Source organism: Acipenser ruthenus, chromosome 60 (genome assembly GCF_902713425.1).
Source record: "Acipenser ruthenus chromosome 60, fAciRut3.2 maternal haplotype, whole genome shotgun sequence".
Classification (NCBI taxonomy): domain Eukaryota; kingdom Metazoa; phylum Chordata; class Actinopteri; order Acipenseriformes; family Acipenseridae; genus Acipenser; species Acipenser ruthenus.
This window is the reverse complement of record NC_081248.1, coordinates 1,577,394-1,593,828: the sequence shown is the minus strand read 5'-3', so window position 1 is coordinate 1,593,828 and position 16,435 is coordinate 1,577,394. Positions and strand designations below refer to the sequence as shown.

The 16,435-nt window shown below is 41.4% G+C and overlaps 1 protein-coding gene across 1 annotated transcript in view; it reads right to left on the bottom strand.

The window, feature by feature from the left end:
* Nucleotides 1-16,435, bottom strand: part of LOC117410241 (titin-like) — a 368,958-nt gene that overhangs the window by 160,118 nt on the left and 192,405 nt on the right. Inside the window, exons 14-18 of the mRNA XM_059018553.1 lie at nucleotides 15,859-16,137; nucleotides 11,211-11,501; nucleotides 7,660-7,953; nucleotides 2,579-2,872; nucleotides 85-381 (exon numbers count right to left, since the gene is read on the bottom strand). Of these exons, the coding sequence (XP_058874536.1) occupies nucleotides 85-381; nucleotides 2,579-2,872; nucleotides 7,660-7,953; nucleotides 11,211-11,501; nucleotides 15,859-16,137 (1,455 nt within the window). The remainder of the gene's footprint in view (nucleotides 1-84; nucleotides 382-2,578; nucleotides 2,873-7,659; nucleotides 7,954-11,210; nucleotides 11,502-15,858; nucleotides 16,138-16,435) is intronic.

Here is a 16,435-nt window from a genome sequence, read left to right as displayed (position 1 = left end):
GAAAACTGGCTTCATGTGATCTCTCCTATTCTGCAGTCTATAATAGTATCAATTGAGTTGTACAAAAAGATTTCAGTTACTCACCTGATACTTGTATCTTGACAGCACTGCTGTAGTCTGAGTTAAATGGGTTGCTCCCTCTTTCAGCTCGACACAGGTAATATCCGCTGTGGGACAGAGCAGCAGGACTGATTGTGTATCCGGCTCCAGTTCCACTGCTGCTGTCAGTCTGGTGCAATGGAGTGCTGTACTGACTGCCTTTGTACCAGAGATATCTCCAGCCACCAGAGCCCCCCTCAACCACACAGCTCAGAGTGACTTTGTCTCCTTCAGATATCTCTCCTGCAGGCTCCTGGGTCAGGACAGACTTTGGCTTTCCAGCTAAAATAGAGGAGACAACAGAATTAGTGGAGTGCACATTTCTCTCTTTCATTCAAAGAAAAACTTTACCCACTAGATTCTGTAATTGTGCATTCTGTATTGTCCCCAGAGGGACAATAGATACCTTCCCAATATGTGTTTGTGAAAGGATAGAGGGAGACAGAGAGGGGGTACTCAGTCTCACTGACGAGAAGGCAGGAACAGTTCAGTGTAGACTGAGGAACCCTCTCAGTGTGTGAAGGTGACAGGAATGGAATGGAGGGGCAGACAGCACTGACACCGATGAGAAGGAAAGAAGGGCGGAGGAGCAGTGTAAATAGAGGAACTCTCTCAGTGTGTTTGTGGTACAAATGCAGGGAGAAAGAGAGGAGGCAGGCGCAGACAGCACTTGGGTAGGAAGGCTATAGCGAGACAGAGCGTCCTATATGCGGTCTAATTATTATTATTATTATTATTATTATTATTATTATTATTATTATTATTATTTATTTGGCAAATACCTATAGCCAAGGTGACTGACAAGTGTTGAAGGGCTGTACAGGGTTACAATGCAAGCTTAATACTTAAATACCGTATAGTATACATAAAGTGCAAATAATACTGCTAAAATACAATATGAACTAGGATGCAACAAGTTAGGATTACAACAAATTATGTCTACAATGACATATTAGTAGTACAATAGTGCAAGGATGTTGTATTAGCTGAGGATCCAGTAACGTCGGTAAGTAGGTCAGGGAAGTCCAGTGTATATTAGGAGAGGCAGATCAAGACATCTACAAGTGCAGTTTAAATAGGTGGGTCTTGAGGAGGCTGTGGAAGGCAGTGAGAGACAGAGCAGTTCTGAAGTTCTCCGGTAGCTGGTTCCACCACAGAGGGGCTAGGGAAGAGAAGGAGCGGGCACGGGAGAATGGAGAGTGGAGTGAAAGCATGACAAGTTGACCTGTTAGGAGCAGAGAGGGGTTGTAGGGAGACACAAGGGATTGGAGGTAAGAGGGGGCATTGTGGTGGAGAGAGCGGTAGGCAAAAATAAGGGTCTTGAAGTGAATGTGAGCAGATAGGTAGCTAGTAGAGCAGGGGTGGGGAATTCCGGTCCTGGAGGGCCTGTGTCCCTCCTGGCTTTTGTTCCAACTATGCTCTAAATTACTTAATTAGACCAATAATTCAATCAATCAATCTTTACTTTATATAGAGCCTTTCATAGTGGACCACCATCACAAAACGCTTTGCAAGATGCAGTAACAACAAGAAATCCATAATACCTTAAACACAGAGAAATGCATAATACATGATATACAGTGGAAAGTGCATAATACACGATAGTAACATAATGCATTAAATAGTACATTAAATACAGTGGAAAGTGCATAATACATGATAGTAACATAATACGTGAAATAGTAGCAGCAACACAGCAGCTAATAGCAGATATCAGGCTTAAAGAGCATGGAAAGCAAGAGAGAACAGGTGGGTCTTGAGAGCTGATTTAAAGCGAGCGACGGTGGGAGCATCATGCACCAAAGCTGGGAGAGAGTTCCAGAGATGAAGATGAGCCTGTGTGATGAAGGGCATTGTAGGTGAGCAGGAGAGTTTTGAAAATAATCCTGCACTTTACAAGGTAGCCAGTGCAGCTGGGCAAGACGGGGGGGTGATGTGTTCACGCTTTTTACATCTGGTAAGGATCCTGGAAGCGGAAATTGGTAATAGTTGGTCAAATTAAGCAATTTAGGCAAAGTTGGAACAAAAGCCAGGAGGGACAGCGGCCCTCCAGGACCGGAATTGCCCACCCCTGCAGTAGAGTGTGTGATGCAGAGAGGTAGCATGAGAATAGCAAGGTTGTCAGAATACAAGACAAGCAGCAGCATTTTGAATGAGCTGAATGGGGCAGAATGCCAAAGCAGGGAGACCAGCAAGGTGAGTTATAGTAATCCAATCTGTAGAGTACCAGGACCAGAAGTTGTGTGGAATAAGAAGTAGGAAAAGGACGGATTTGGTAGATGTTGCTAAGAATGAAGCAGCAAGTACATGTCAGGGAAGATATGTGTTGATAGAAGCAGGAGGCGTCAAGAACAGCACCTAGGTTTTTAGCAAAAAGGGGTGGAGAGAGTGATAGTCAGGGGATACTGAGATAGAGGAAAGGTCTACAATAGAGGAGAGGATCAGAATGTTAGAATTCAGAGTGTTTGAAATGACTTACCTGATACTCTCAGTGTAAGACCATCGCTTGTTTTAGAGTACGATGGGTTACCTGTCCTTTCACCTTTACAGGTATATTCTCCACTGTGGTCTTTAGTAGCATAGCTAATTGTGTATCTGTCACCATCTATACTGCTGTAGGAATCCTGGGTTACTGGAGCATTCCTCCTAGCTTTGTACCATGAGAATCTCCAGCCAGTGTAATCCCCCTGAACCTGACATCTCAGTGTGACTCTCTCTGATTTGTATATCTGTGTCCATGCAGGCTCCTGGGTCAGGACAGCCTGGGGTCGTTCTGTACAGACAGAAGATGAGAGAAGATCAGACAGCACTCAGCACTCCTCTCACTCTCCTGTTTTTATCCTATATTGTTCCACAAGGAAATACAATATGGTAAGAATCAATCTATTATTAATGCACTATTCCACCAACTGGAGTGTTTCAGTGACCTGTTTCTACTCATAATAACAACACTTGGCAGGGATGAGGTTAATTCCATCCCTGCCAAATACACATGTGGAATGTGTTTGGGTCTTGATTGATTAATTGATCATCAATCAAGTCCCAGCACACGTGGTATAAAATAAATCCTTTGTTTGGTGGAGGAGTTCTAGGAAGACTATTCAGTGAAGGCCATTGCCCAACAAATTCTCCTAGTATCCATTTCTCTGTCATTCTGTTTTGAAGAATCTGCAAAGATGTTTGGTTCTGCCAGTAGTTTCAAAGCAGTTCTGGTGGTAACGAATAGCTTGACTGTAAATGACAGATTTCTTGGTGTGATGTGGATGGAAACTAGAGATGGAGGTATTTTTGGCTATCAGTGGGTTTTGTGCAGATGGATGAAGTGATATTGCTGTTTTTCATGGTTAATGACGTGTCTAAAAATGGTATCATTTCTTTTGAATAATTCATTGTCAGTTCAATGGTGGGATGGTAATTGCTGAGAGCATGGTGGAATGAAGCCTCACTTTCTGTCCAGATAATAAAGATGTTGTCTATGTATCTTAAGTAAAATGGTGGTTTGTAGGGATGTTGCTGTAGAAATTATTTTTCCAGATTGACCATGAAGACATTAAGCATACTGTGGTGTCATTTTGGACCCCATGGCTGTTCCCATGATCTGCTGATAATATTTGTTATTAAAGGTGAAATAGATTTTGAGGTGGTTGTACAAATTCCTTTAGTTTTTTTAGGAAGTGTGTGGTGTCCTGGATGAAACTGTTTTTGTCACCAATGGCTTGTGTAAGGATTCCATAAATTCAGAGATTCCTTTTTTGAGTATTCTTTAATGATAATATAGCATTTCTTTCAATATTAGAGATGTTATTAGGAATATCTAGCTGTTTTTGGATAATCTGAGAGCTTTTTGACGGAAAGTGGTGATGTAAGCTTCTAGGGTGGCATTATGACCACTTTGTGGTGTCCAGTCAGATATTTTAGTGTTGTTACTTCTGTTGTACGTTGTTTGTAAAGCAATGTTGTTGTTGGGATGATGAAAAACTACCTTACATGTGCATGTGTAGTCCCAGAGGGACAAGGAATACCTTCCCAGTGTGTGTTTGTGAAGACTGTTCCTGCCTTCTCATCAGGGAGACAGAGAGGGGGTACTCAGTGTCACTGATGAGAAGGCAGGAACAGTTCAGTGCAGATTGAGGAATCCTCTCAGTGTGTGAAGGTGACAGAAATGGAATGGAGGGGGGGCAGACAGCACTGACACCGATGAGAAGGAAAGAAGGGCATAGGAGCAGTGTAAATAGGGGAACTCTCTCAGTGTGTTTGTGGTACAAATGCAGGGAGAAAGAGAGGAGGCAGGAGCAGACAGCACTTGGGTAGGATGGCTATAGCGAGACATAGCGCCCTGTATGGGATCTAATTATTATTATTATTATTATTATTATTATTATTATTATTATTATTTATTTGGCAAATACCTATAGCCAAGGTGACTGACAGGTGTTGAAGTTCTGTACAGGGTTACAATGCAAGCTTAATACTTAAATAGTGTATAGTATACATTAAGTGCAAATAATACTGCTAAAATACAATATGAACTAGGATGCAACAAGTTAGGATTACAACAAATGATGTCTACAATGACATATTAGTAGTACAATAGTGCAAGGATGTTGTATAGCTGAGGATCCAGTAACGTTGGTAAGTAGGTGTGACGGAAATATAATGAGTTCTGGTTGTAAATCTCCCTCTCGAGCTGTGAGGCTACGAAGTAGAGAAAGGGAAAGGCTTTGGACAGGTTGGCCTGACATTTCATTCTCTGGGTCGGGAAGTCAGTCAGCCTGGAAAAAGACGAGACTCCAGTGCGGGAACGTATTGACCTGGAAGGTAAACGAGGTAGCAGCTGCAGGCAATAGAATCAGCTGCAATCGTTTACCAAGGGGTTATGCATAATCGCATAAAGTTCAAGCTCGCATCCAGTTCAAGACTCTTGTACTAGCCTACAGATGCCTTGACCAGACTGCACCCAGCTACCTCCAGACCCTCATCTCTCCCTACACCCCCACTCGACCTCTCCGCTCCGCCTGCACTAGAAGACTGGCTCTACCTCCTCTACGCTCCCCTGCCTCCAGAGCCCGCTCCTTCTCCACCCTCGCTCCGCAGTGGTGGAATGACCTTCCTACAGATGTCAGGACTGCCCAGTCCCTGACCACATTCCGGCGCCTCCTGAAGACTCACCTCTTCAGACAGCACCTGTAGAACTCCTCTGTTCTTCCCCTGGGACACTTATCACCCTTCCTTAAATGCGCTTTACTTGCTCTTATCTGCCCCCTATTTTACTGCATTTAATCCTGTACTTCAGAGTACTGTAAACTGCCAAGTGTTTAATCTGTAGTATTTTGTATTTAATCATATCCTGATGTAACTATCACTGACACTGTTATCTGCTGTGTTATTGAATCGTATTTTGTCATACTTGTACTTGCTTGAACCAAAGTTATTGTATTTATCTTGCTCTTAATTGTATTATTACTTGTACTGTAACACTTGAAATGTATTTGCTTACGATTGTAAGTCGCCCTGGATAAGGGCGTCTGCTATGAAATAAATAATAATAATAATAATAATAATAATAATAATAATAATAATAATAATAAAAGGGGCTGGAGCATTGTAAATCTTTTCCTTCGCTTTTGGTTTTGAAATAGACCCGGAAGGACCCGTGCACTGTGTATTAAGAGTATCATGAGTGTTTGTTTGTTTTGTCTGTAATTGTTACTTGTGTGTTTATAGACAGCTAACACGTTCCGGAGTTGTCGCTAAGAGCCAGCACTGAACCCGGAACAGCACTGCACTATTTGTCACTCTTTAAACTGTATCATCCACCACGAGCACTACAGCACGCACCCAGGACTGGTGACCGTGGTTGTATATTGTAGGAGAGATACTGTGTTTATTGTTTAGGGCTGCAATCCCTGTTACTGTTCTCCGTGTTTTACGCATCGCTGTGTATAACCAGAGTTTATTATTTGGTCACCAGACCTGGATTATAACTAAAATAAAACGGATATTTTTCCATAACAGATTACAAATCTCTGTCTGTTTATTCCTGCACTGCATCACCTCTGCACCTGTACATAATCAGCAACCACTTTGCCACAGTAGGTCTGGGAAGTCCAGTGCATATTAGGAGAGGCAGCTCAAGAGATCTACAAGCGCAGTTTAAATAGGTGGGTCTTGAAGAGGCGGTGGAAGGCAGTGAGAGACAGAGCAGTTCTGAAGTTCTCCGGTAGCTGGTTCCACCACAGAGGGGCTAGGGAAGAGAAGGAGCGGGCACGGGAGAATGGAGAGTGGAGTGAAAGCATGGCAAGTTGACCTGTTAGGAGCAGAGAGGGGTTGTAGGGAGACACAAGGGATTGGAGGTAAGAGGGGGCATTGTGGTGGAGAGAGCGGTAGGCAAGAATAAGGGTCTTGAAGTGAATGTGAGCAGATAGGTAGCTAGTAGAGCAGGGGTGGGGAATTCCGGTCCTGGAGGGCCTGTGTCCCTCCTGGCTTTTGTTCCAACTATGCTCTAAATTACTTAATTAGACCAATAATTCAATCAATCAATCTTTACTTTATATAGAGCCTTTCATAGTGGACCACCATCACAAAACGCTTTGCAAGATGCAGTAACAACAAGAAATCCATAATACCTTAAACACAGAGAAATGCATAATACATGATATACAGTGGAAAGTGCATAATACACGATAGTAACATAATGCATTAAATAGTACATTAAATACAGTGGAAAGTGCATAATACATGATAGTAACATAATACGTGAAATAGTAGCAGCAACACAGCAGCTAATAGCAGATATCAGGCTTAAAGAGCATGGAAAGCAAGAGAGAACAGGTGGGTCTTGAGAGCTGATTTAAAGCGAGCGACGGTGGGAGCATCATGCACCAAAGCTGGGAGAGAGTTCCAGAGATGAAGATGAGCCTGTGTGATGAAGGGCATTGTAGGTGAGCAGGAGAGTTTTGAAAATAATCCTGCACTTTACAGGTAGCCAGTGCAGCTGGGCAAGACGGGGGGGCGATGTGTTCACGCTTTTTACATCTGGTAAGGATCCTGGCAGCGGAAATTGGTAATAGTTGGTCAAATTAAGCAATTTAGGCAAAGTTGGAACAAAAGCCAGGAGGGACAGCGGCCCTCCAGGACCGGAATTGCCCACCCCTGCAGTAGAGTGTGTGATGCAGAGGGATAGCATGAGAATAGCAAGGTTGTCAGAATACAAGACAAGCAGCAGCATTTTGAATGAGCTGAATGGGGCAGAATGCCAAAGCAGGGAGACCAGCAAGGTGAGTTATAGTAATCCAATCTGTAGAGTACCAGGACCAGAAGTTGTGTGGAATAAGAAGTAGGAAAAGGACGGATTTGGTAGATGTTGCTAAGAATGAAGCAGCAAGTACGTGTCAGGGAAGATATGTGTTGATAGAAGCAGGAGGCGTCAAGAACAGCACCTAGGTTTTTAGCAAAAAGGGGTGGAGAGAGTGATAGTCAGGGGATACTGAGATAGAGGAAAGGTCTACAATAGAGGAGAGGATCAGAATGTTAGAATTCAGAGTGTTTGAAATGACTTACCTGATACTCTCAGTGTAAGAGCATCGCTTGTTTTAGAGTACGATGGGTTACCTGTCCTTTCACCTTTACAGGTATATTCTCCACTGTGGTCTCTAGTAGCATAGCTAATTGTGTATCTGTCACCATCTATACTGCTGTAGGAATCCTGGGTTACTGGAGCATTCCTCCTAGCTTTGTACCATGTGAATCTCCAGTCAGTGTAATCCCCCGGAATCTGACATCTCAGTGTCACTCTCTCTGATTCGTATATCTGTGTCCATGCAGGCTCCTGGGTCAGGACAGCCTGGGGTCGTTCTGTACAGACAGAAGATGAGAGAAGATCAGACAGCACTCAGCACTCCTCTCACTCTCCTGTTTTTATCCTATATTGTTCCACAAGGAAATACAATATGGATCAATCTATTATTAATGCACTATTCCACCAACTGGAGTGTTTCAGTTACCTGTTTCTACTCATAATAACGACACTTGGCAGGGATGGGGTTAATTCCATCCCTGCCAAATACACATGTGGAATGTGTTTGGGTCTTGATTGATTAATTGATCATCGATCAAGTCCCAGCACACGTGGTATAAAATAAATCCTTTGTTTGGTGGAGGAGTTCTAGGAAGACTATTCAGTGAAGGCCATTGCCCAACAAATTCTCCTAGTATCCATTTCTCTGTCATTCTGTTTTGAAGAATCTGCAAAGATGTTTGGTTCTGCCAGTAGTTTCAAAGCAGTTCTGGTGGTAACGAATAGCTTGACTGTAAATGACAGATTTCTTGGTGTGATGTGGATGGAAACTAGAGATGGAGGTATTTTTGGCTATCAGTGGGTTTTGTGCAGATGGATGAAGTGATATTGCTGTTTTTCATGGTTAATGACGTGTCTAAAAATTGTATCATTTCTTTTGAATAATTCATTGTCAGTTCAATGGTGGGATGGTAATTGCTGAGAGCATGGTGGAATGAAGCCTCACTTCCTGTCCAGATAATAAAGATGTCGTCTATGTATCTTAAGTAAAATTGTGGTTTGTAGGGATGTTGCTGTAGAAATTATTTTTCCAGATTGACCATGAAGACATTAAGCATACTGTGGTGTCATTTTGGTCCCCATGGCTGTTCCCATGATCTGTTGATAATATTTGTTATTAAAGGTGAAATAGATTTTGAGGTGGTTGTACAAATTCCTTTAGTTTTTTTAGGAAGTGTGTGGTGTCCTGGATGAAACTGTTTTTGTCACCAATGGCTTGTGTAAGGATTCCATAAATTCAGAGATTCCTTTTGTGAGTATTCTTTAATGATAATATAGCAATTTCTTTCAATATTAGAGATGTTATTAGGAATATCTAGCTGTTTTTGGATAATCTGAGAACTTACTTTTTGACGGAATGTGGTGATGTAAGCTTCTAGGGTGGCATTATGACCACTTTGTGGTGTCCAGTCAGATGTTTTAGTGTTGTTACTTCTGTTGTAAGGTGTTTGTATAGCAATGTTGTTGTTGGGATGATGAAAAACTCCTTGATGAAAAATTACTTTACATGTGTGTGGCAGGGTGACTGGGCGGTGACGTCAGACAGAAGCAGGAAGGTAAACACACCAGTACTGCAGATTCAAAATAAATGATGCGGCAGCGCCGCTTTATTTAAATACAAAAATAAATAAAATATTTAAACAAAAACACTGTGTGCTTGCAGAGCAAAAATAAATATTTTAAACAAAAACAGGAACACAAAATATACGACACACAGGTCAGGCTGGGCAATAGACTTCACTGTTCCTGTATGTAATGTTTTCTTTTAAGTTTCGTTTCTCTCACCTCGCTCTCTACGCTCCTCTCGTACACACCCACCACGAGCTGGAGAGCTGCAGGCTTTTTATATTCAGGTGACCATCTCCCGATTAGCAACAAAATTAATCACTTAATTAATTCGGGAGATGGCCACCTTCTGCACGAGCTTACTAATTACTGTGTGGATGGGGCTTCCCATCCACGCTACTTAATACAAAAACAAAACAAACATTCGGCTACACCGTCATCTGTAAATACAATAATAAACAATAACAAAACCCGCGGCGCTTCGCCGTCACAAATACATACTAAATCACAATAAACAAATACAAAATAACACAGGGGCGGAGGGGGACCCCGTTGTAAAATAAAATAAACAAATCAATGTACAGGGCTGCTCGCCCTGTTACAATGTGCATGTGTAGTCCCAGAGGGACAAGGAATACCTTCCCAGTGTGTGTTTGTGAAAGGATAGAGGGAGACAGAGAGTGGGTTCTCAGTCTCACTGATGAGAAGGCAGGAACAGTTCAGTGTAGATTGAGGAATCCTCTCAGTGTATGAAGGTGACAGAAATGGAATGGAGGGGCAGACAGCACTCACACCGATGAGAAGGAAAGAAGGGCGGAGGAGCAGTGTAAATAGAGGAACTCTCTCAGTGTGTTTGTGGTACAAATGCAGGGAGAAAGAGAGGAGGCAGGCGCAGACAGCACTCAGGTAGGAAGGCTATAGCGAGACAGAGCGCCCTGTATGGGGTCTAATTATTATTATTATTATTATTATTATTATTATCATTTATTTGGCAAATACCTATAGCCAAGGTGACTGACAAGTGTTGAAGGGCTGTACAGGGTTGCAATGCAAGCTTAATACTTAAATACCGTATAGTATACATAAAGTGCAAATAATACTGCTAAAATACAATATGAACTAGGATGCAACAAGTTAGGATTACAACAAATTATGTCTACAATGACATATTAGTAGTACAATAGTGCAAGGATGTTGTATTAGCTGAGGATCCAGTAACGTTGGTAAGTAGTTCAGGGAAGTCCAGTGCATATTAGGAGAGGCAGATCAAGAGATCTACAAGTGCAGTCTAAATAGGTGGGTCTTGAAGAGGCTGTGGAAGGCAGTGAGAGACAGAGCAGTTCTGAAGTTCTCCGGTAGCTGGTTCCACCACAGAGAGACTAGGGAAGAGAGGTAGCGGGCATGGGAGGATGGAGAGTGGAGGGAAAGCATGACAAGTTGGCCCGTTAGCAGCAAAGAGGGGTTGTAGGGAGACACAAGGGATTGGAGGTAAGAGGGGGCATTGTGGTGGAGAGAGCGGTAGACAAGAATAAGGGTCTTGAAGTGAATGTGAGCAGAGATAGGTAGCCAGTAGAGTGTGCGATACAGAGGGGTAGCATGAAAATAGCAAGGTTGTCAGAATACAAGACAAGCAGCAGAATTTTGAATGAGCTGAATGGGGCAGATTGAGAAAGCAGGGAGACCAGCAAGGAGAGTTACAGTAATCCAAACTGTAGAGTACCAGGACCAGAAATTGTGTGGAATAAGAAGTAGGAAAAGGACAAATTTGGTAGATGTTGCTAAGAATGAAGCAGCAAGTACGTGTCAGGGAAGAGATGTGTTGATAGAAGAAGGAGGCGTCAAGAACAATACCTAGGTTTTTAGCAAAAGGGGGTGGAGAGAGTGATAGTCAGGGGATACGAGATGGAGGAAAGGTCTACAACTGGGGAGATGATCCGAATCTTAGATCAGAGTGTTTGAAATGACTTACCTGATACTCTCAGTGTAAGAGCATTGCTTGTTTTAGAGTACGATGGGTTATCTGTCCTTTCACCTTTACAGGTATATTCTCCACTGTGGTATTGAGTAGCAGAGCTAATTGTATATTTGTCATCTATCCTGCTGTAGTAATACTGGGTTACTGGAGCATTCCTCCTAGCTTTGTACCATGTGAATCTCCAGTCAGTGTAATCCCCCTGAACCTCACATCTCAGTGTCACGCTCTCTGATTCGTATATCTGTGTCCATGCAGGCTCCTGGGTCAGGACAGCCTGGGGTCGTTCTGTACAGACAGAAGATGAGAGAAGATCAGACAGCACTCAGCACTCCTCTCCCTCTCCTGTTTTTATCCTATATTGTTTCACAAGGAAATACAATATGGTAAGAATCTATCTATTATTAATGCACTATTCCACCAACTGGAGTGTTTCAGTTACCTGTTTCTACTCATAATAACGACACTTGGCAGGGATGGGGTTAATTCCATCCCTGCCAAATACACATGTGGAATGTGTCTGCATCCCAGCCACGTGGTCTAAGAGAAATCCTTTATTTGGTGGAGGAGTTCTAGGAAGACTCTTCTTTGCACTCTTTCTAGAGCAGCAATATCCTTTTTGTAACAAGGTGACCAGAACTGAACACAATATTCTAGATGAGGTCTTACTAATGCATTGTAGAGTTTTAACATTACTTCTGTTGATTTAAATTCAGCACTCCTCACAATATATCCGAGCATCTTGTTGGCCATTTTTATAGCTTCCCCACATTGTCTAGATGAAGACATTTCTGAGTCAACATAAACTCCTAGGTCTTTTTCATAGTTCCCTTCTTCAATTTCAGTATCTCCCATATGATATTTATAATGCATATTTTTATTGCCTGCATGCAATACTTCACACTTTTCTCTATTAAATGTCATTTGCCATGTGTCTGCCCAGTTCTGAATGCTGTCTAGATCATTTTGAATGACCTTTGCTGCTGCAACAGTGTTTTCCTGTTTTCTCTCAACTGTAATTCCTGTGTCCTGAATTGTTTCTGCGTGCTGCTGTAAAATATCTCCACTCTTTAAAAATTAAATGCCCATCTGTGACGAAGTGCCCGCCCCTGTGTGTATTTTGTGTGTTATGTGTTGTATGTTGCCTGTGTTAATGTTGGTGTATAGTCATTGGTACACGGGATATAAACGGGTCTGTGTTTCACGTGTATTTAAAAGTGTAGATTTGTATTTAGGCAAATCACTTCACGTGCTGGTTAAATGTAATATGTGAGCACGGGGTTGCACGTAATTCATTCACGTGCTGGGATTCAAGTGAATAATTAATTAGTAATTGAATCCCAGCACAACAGTATATATAGACACATTTTCATTCACTCTGGGTTGGGTGTTCAAGAGTGGAGAACGGGAGAGAGAGAGAGGAGTTAAACTACGTTAAAGTAAAGTAAATTAATATAATAAGTGTTTGTTCTCACCGTGTTTGTTTGTCTCCGTGCACCGTTTGTTAAGTGTTAGTTCGTTTGGTCTGTCTATTTATTTTGGCTTAGAGTGCTGTGTCCTGTTTTGTGTTTAAAACCTTTTATTTTCTGTTCTGTTTATTTATTAAATGCTGAGCGAAAGCATTCGCTCAGCTCCACCAAACTCTACCTCTCGTTTTTTGTTTATTTATTTCCTGGCTCTGGTCTGACGCCACCCACTCCGGCCGTCTTTGTGACACCATCTCAGTGACAACACACGACAAAAACAATCAGGCTGTGAAATCCTTGGATATCCCTCCCCTATCCAGCGATATGCATGTGCAACCTGCACTGTAAAGTATGGTGGCCCAGTAATCCAAATAAACGAAGTGTGTTTTTTATCATGGTTACACGATCACGGCCCTATAAGGTCAATATACTGTACAAGTAGTGCAACTGAAAAATGTATTAATTGTAGTGTGAAACTGTAATCACTTTAACTAAAATCAGGGATTTTGTGAATGCTAATATCTCATCCATACATTTTTTCTGTGCCTCCCATGCAAGGAAAAACCAAAAATGTATATTTTTAATCTCACTAAACAAATGATTTGTCACAGAAAATCATGCACCGCATGTAATTCACATTGCTGTAGCTCGAAAGGAACAGAAAACAAAGCACACAGAAAGAGTACTTGGAACTGCAAACACAAGTCAAAAAGGAAGTTAGAAAGGCCAAGCGAGAGATAGAAATCAATATTGCTAAGGGGGCTAAAACCAATTCCAAAATGTTTTTCCAATATTATAACAGCAAGAGAACATTCAAAGAGGAGGTTAAATGTCTAAGAGACACAAATGGCAAAATCATAGATGAAGAAAAAAAAATAGCAAATATATTAAATGATTACTTTTCACAGGATTTTACAAAGGAGGACACGGACAACATGCCCCACATGTAGACCTGTTCCTATCCAATTTTAAATAACTCTAGCATAACAGAGGCAGAAGTGTTAAAGAGACTAGGAGCTCTTAAAATAAACAAATCCCCTGGGCCAGATGAGATCCTCTCAATAGTACTCAAAGAAATGAAAGAAGTTATTTACAAACCGCTAACCAAGATCATGCAACAGTCTTTTGACACAGGGGTTGTACCAACAGACTGGAAAATAGCAAACGTAATACCGATCCACAAAAAGGGAGACAAAACCGAACCAGGTAACTACAGACCAGTAAGCCTGACTTCTATTATATGTAAACTTATGGAAACTATAATAAGATCCAAAATGGAAAATTACCTATATGGTAACAATATCCTGGGAGACAGCCAGCATGGTTTTAGGAAAGGGAGATCATGTCTAACTAACCTACTTGACTTTTTTGAGGATGCAACATTGAAAATGGATAACTGCAAAGCATACGACATGGTCTATTTAGATTTCCAGAAAGCTTTTGACAAAGTCCCGCATAAAAGATTCTCAAACTGAACGCAGTAGGGATTCAAGGAAATGCATGCACATGGATTAGGGAGTGGTTAACAGGTAGAAAACAGAAAGTACTGATTAGAGGAGAAACCTCAAAATGGAGTGAGGTAACCAGTGGTGTACCACAGGGATCAGTATTAGGTCCTCTGCTATTCCTATTCTACATTAATGATTTAGATTCTGGTATAGTAAGCACTCCTGTTAAATTTGCAGACGACACAAAAATAGGAGGAGTGGCAAACACTGTTGAAGCAGCAAAGGTTATTCAAAATGATCTAGACAGCATTCAGAATTAGGCAGACACATGGCAAATGAAATTTAATAGAGAAAAGTGTAAAGTATTGCATGCGGGCAATAAAAATGTGCATTATAAATATCATATGGGAGATAGTGAAATTGAAGAAGGAATCTATGAAAAAGACCTAGGAGTTTATGTTGACTCAGAAATGTCTTCATCTAGACAATGTGGGGAAGCTATAAAAAAAGCTAACAAGATGCTCGGATATATTGTGAGAAGTGTTGAATTTAAATCAAGGGAAGTAATGTTAAAACTTTACAATGCATTAGTAAGACCTCACCTAGAATATTGTGTTCAGTTCTGGTCACCTCGTTACATAAAGGATATTGCTGCTCTAGAAAGAGTGCAAAGAAGAGCAACCAGAATTATCCCAGGTTTAAAAAGGCATGTCGTATGCAGACAGGCTAAAAGAATTGAATCTATTCAGTCTTGAACAAAGAAGACTACGCGGCGATCTGATTCAAACATTCAAAATCCTAAAAGGTATAGACAATGTCAACCCAGGGGACTTCTTTGACTTGAAAAAAGAAAAAAGGACCAGGGGTCATAAATGGAGATTAGATAAAGGGGCATTCAGAACAGAAAATAGGAGGCACTTTTTTACACAGAGAATTGTGAGGGTCTGGAACCAACTCCCCAGTAATGTTGTTGAAGCTGACACCCTGGGATCCTTCAAGAAGCTGCTTGATGAGATTCTGGGATCTACTAACAACCAAACAAGCAAGATGGGCTGAATAGCCTTCTCTCGTTTGTAAACTTTCTTAAGTTCTTATGAAATACAACTCTTTGTAAGTAACTCATGTAACAAACTTAAATTTGAGCATGAATGTTAAAATGGGCTCTGTTTTTGAGCCAGTGTTAGTTAAAGCAAAAGCTTTTTAAGTACAAGCTATATTATCCTGTGCCTACAGCCAGATGTACTGTAGATATTAGCATGTGACAATTCATTTGAAGGAGATACTGAGGTAAGAGTCCCACTGTCATGGTAAAAAAAAGTGTGGTGTTCACGCAAATGAGTTAACTTTGAGAGAGCTGATCCGTGGAATTTGTCATCAGGGCATTCGTGAATTACAGCGGAAGCAAGTAGTAAAGTTTGGAGGAGTGTTAATAGCACACCTCCAGTCTTAACTCCAGTTTTACCATCGGTACATGAATCAGGCCCAAAGAGTAAAAAAATATGAAAGTATGGATTTTGTGAAAGAGCTCCACAGTTGGATTGCTAAACAGCTGTATGAAAACACACAAACACATGCACAATACTTGCTGAAGGCTAGTTAATACAGTGCATAGTGGCCAACTACTCTATTGTAATTTTTGCTGTGATTTAAGATCATTTAAAGTTTCTAATACAGAGGTTATTAAAGAGAGCAACATCATTCCATGTTTTTTAACAATGAATCTTGACTCACCTTTCACAGTCAGTGACACAGAATCACTGATTTTCTTCACCCCAGTCCCTGCTGCCTCCACTTCACACTGGTAGCTCCCTGTGTCTCTCAGCTGTGCCGCTGGGATTGAGTATGGATCCCGTGATCCAGCTCCTCTCAGATTCCCGTTGTCTTTGATATAGTGGTACTGCAGCTGGGTGCCTTGTTTATTTATCTGAGCCCCACACTGCAGAGTCACAGTCTCTCCCTCCCACACTGAGGCATCAGGTATCACTGTCAGAGCAGGGCTGGTAAACAACTCTAAGGAAACAGAGAGAGAAAGAGGCCTTTAATGATAAACATAATTTGCTCTTTAAAATGAAATTAATTAAAAGCAGTAAATAATCAGTCAAATAACTTTGTTTCTTCATCATATCTATTTTTAATTGAAAGGAAATGGAACTACAAAGCAGTTTTCCTTTGCTCTAATACCGAGATTTTTTTAAATTAATTCTCTATGGTTGGCTTCCATCTTTCTTACAGGCTCAGTTCAGTCAGTCACCTCAAACTTGTATCTGGACACCTGGGCTGTATTGTGAGTAAGACGTGTTCCTGCCCC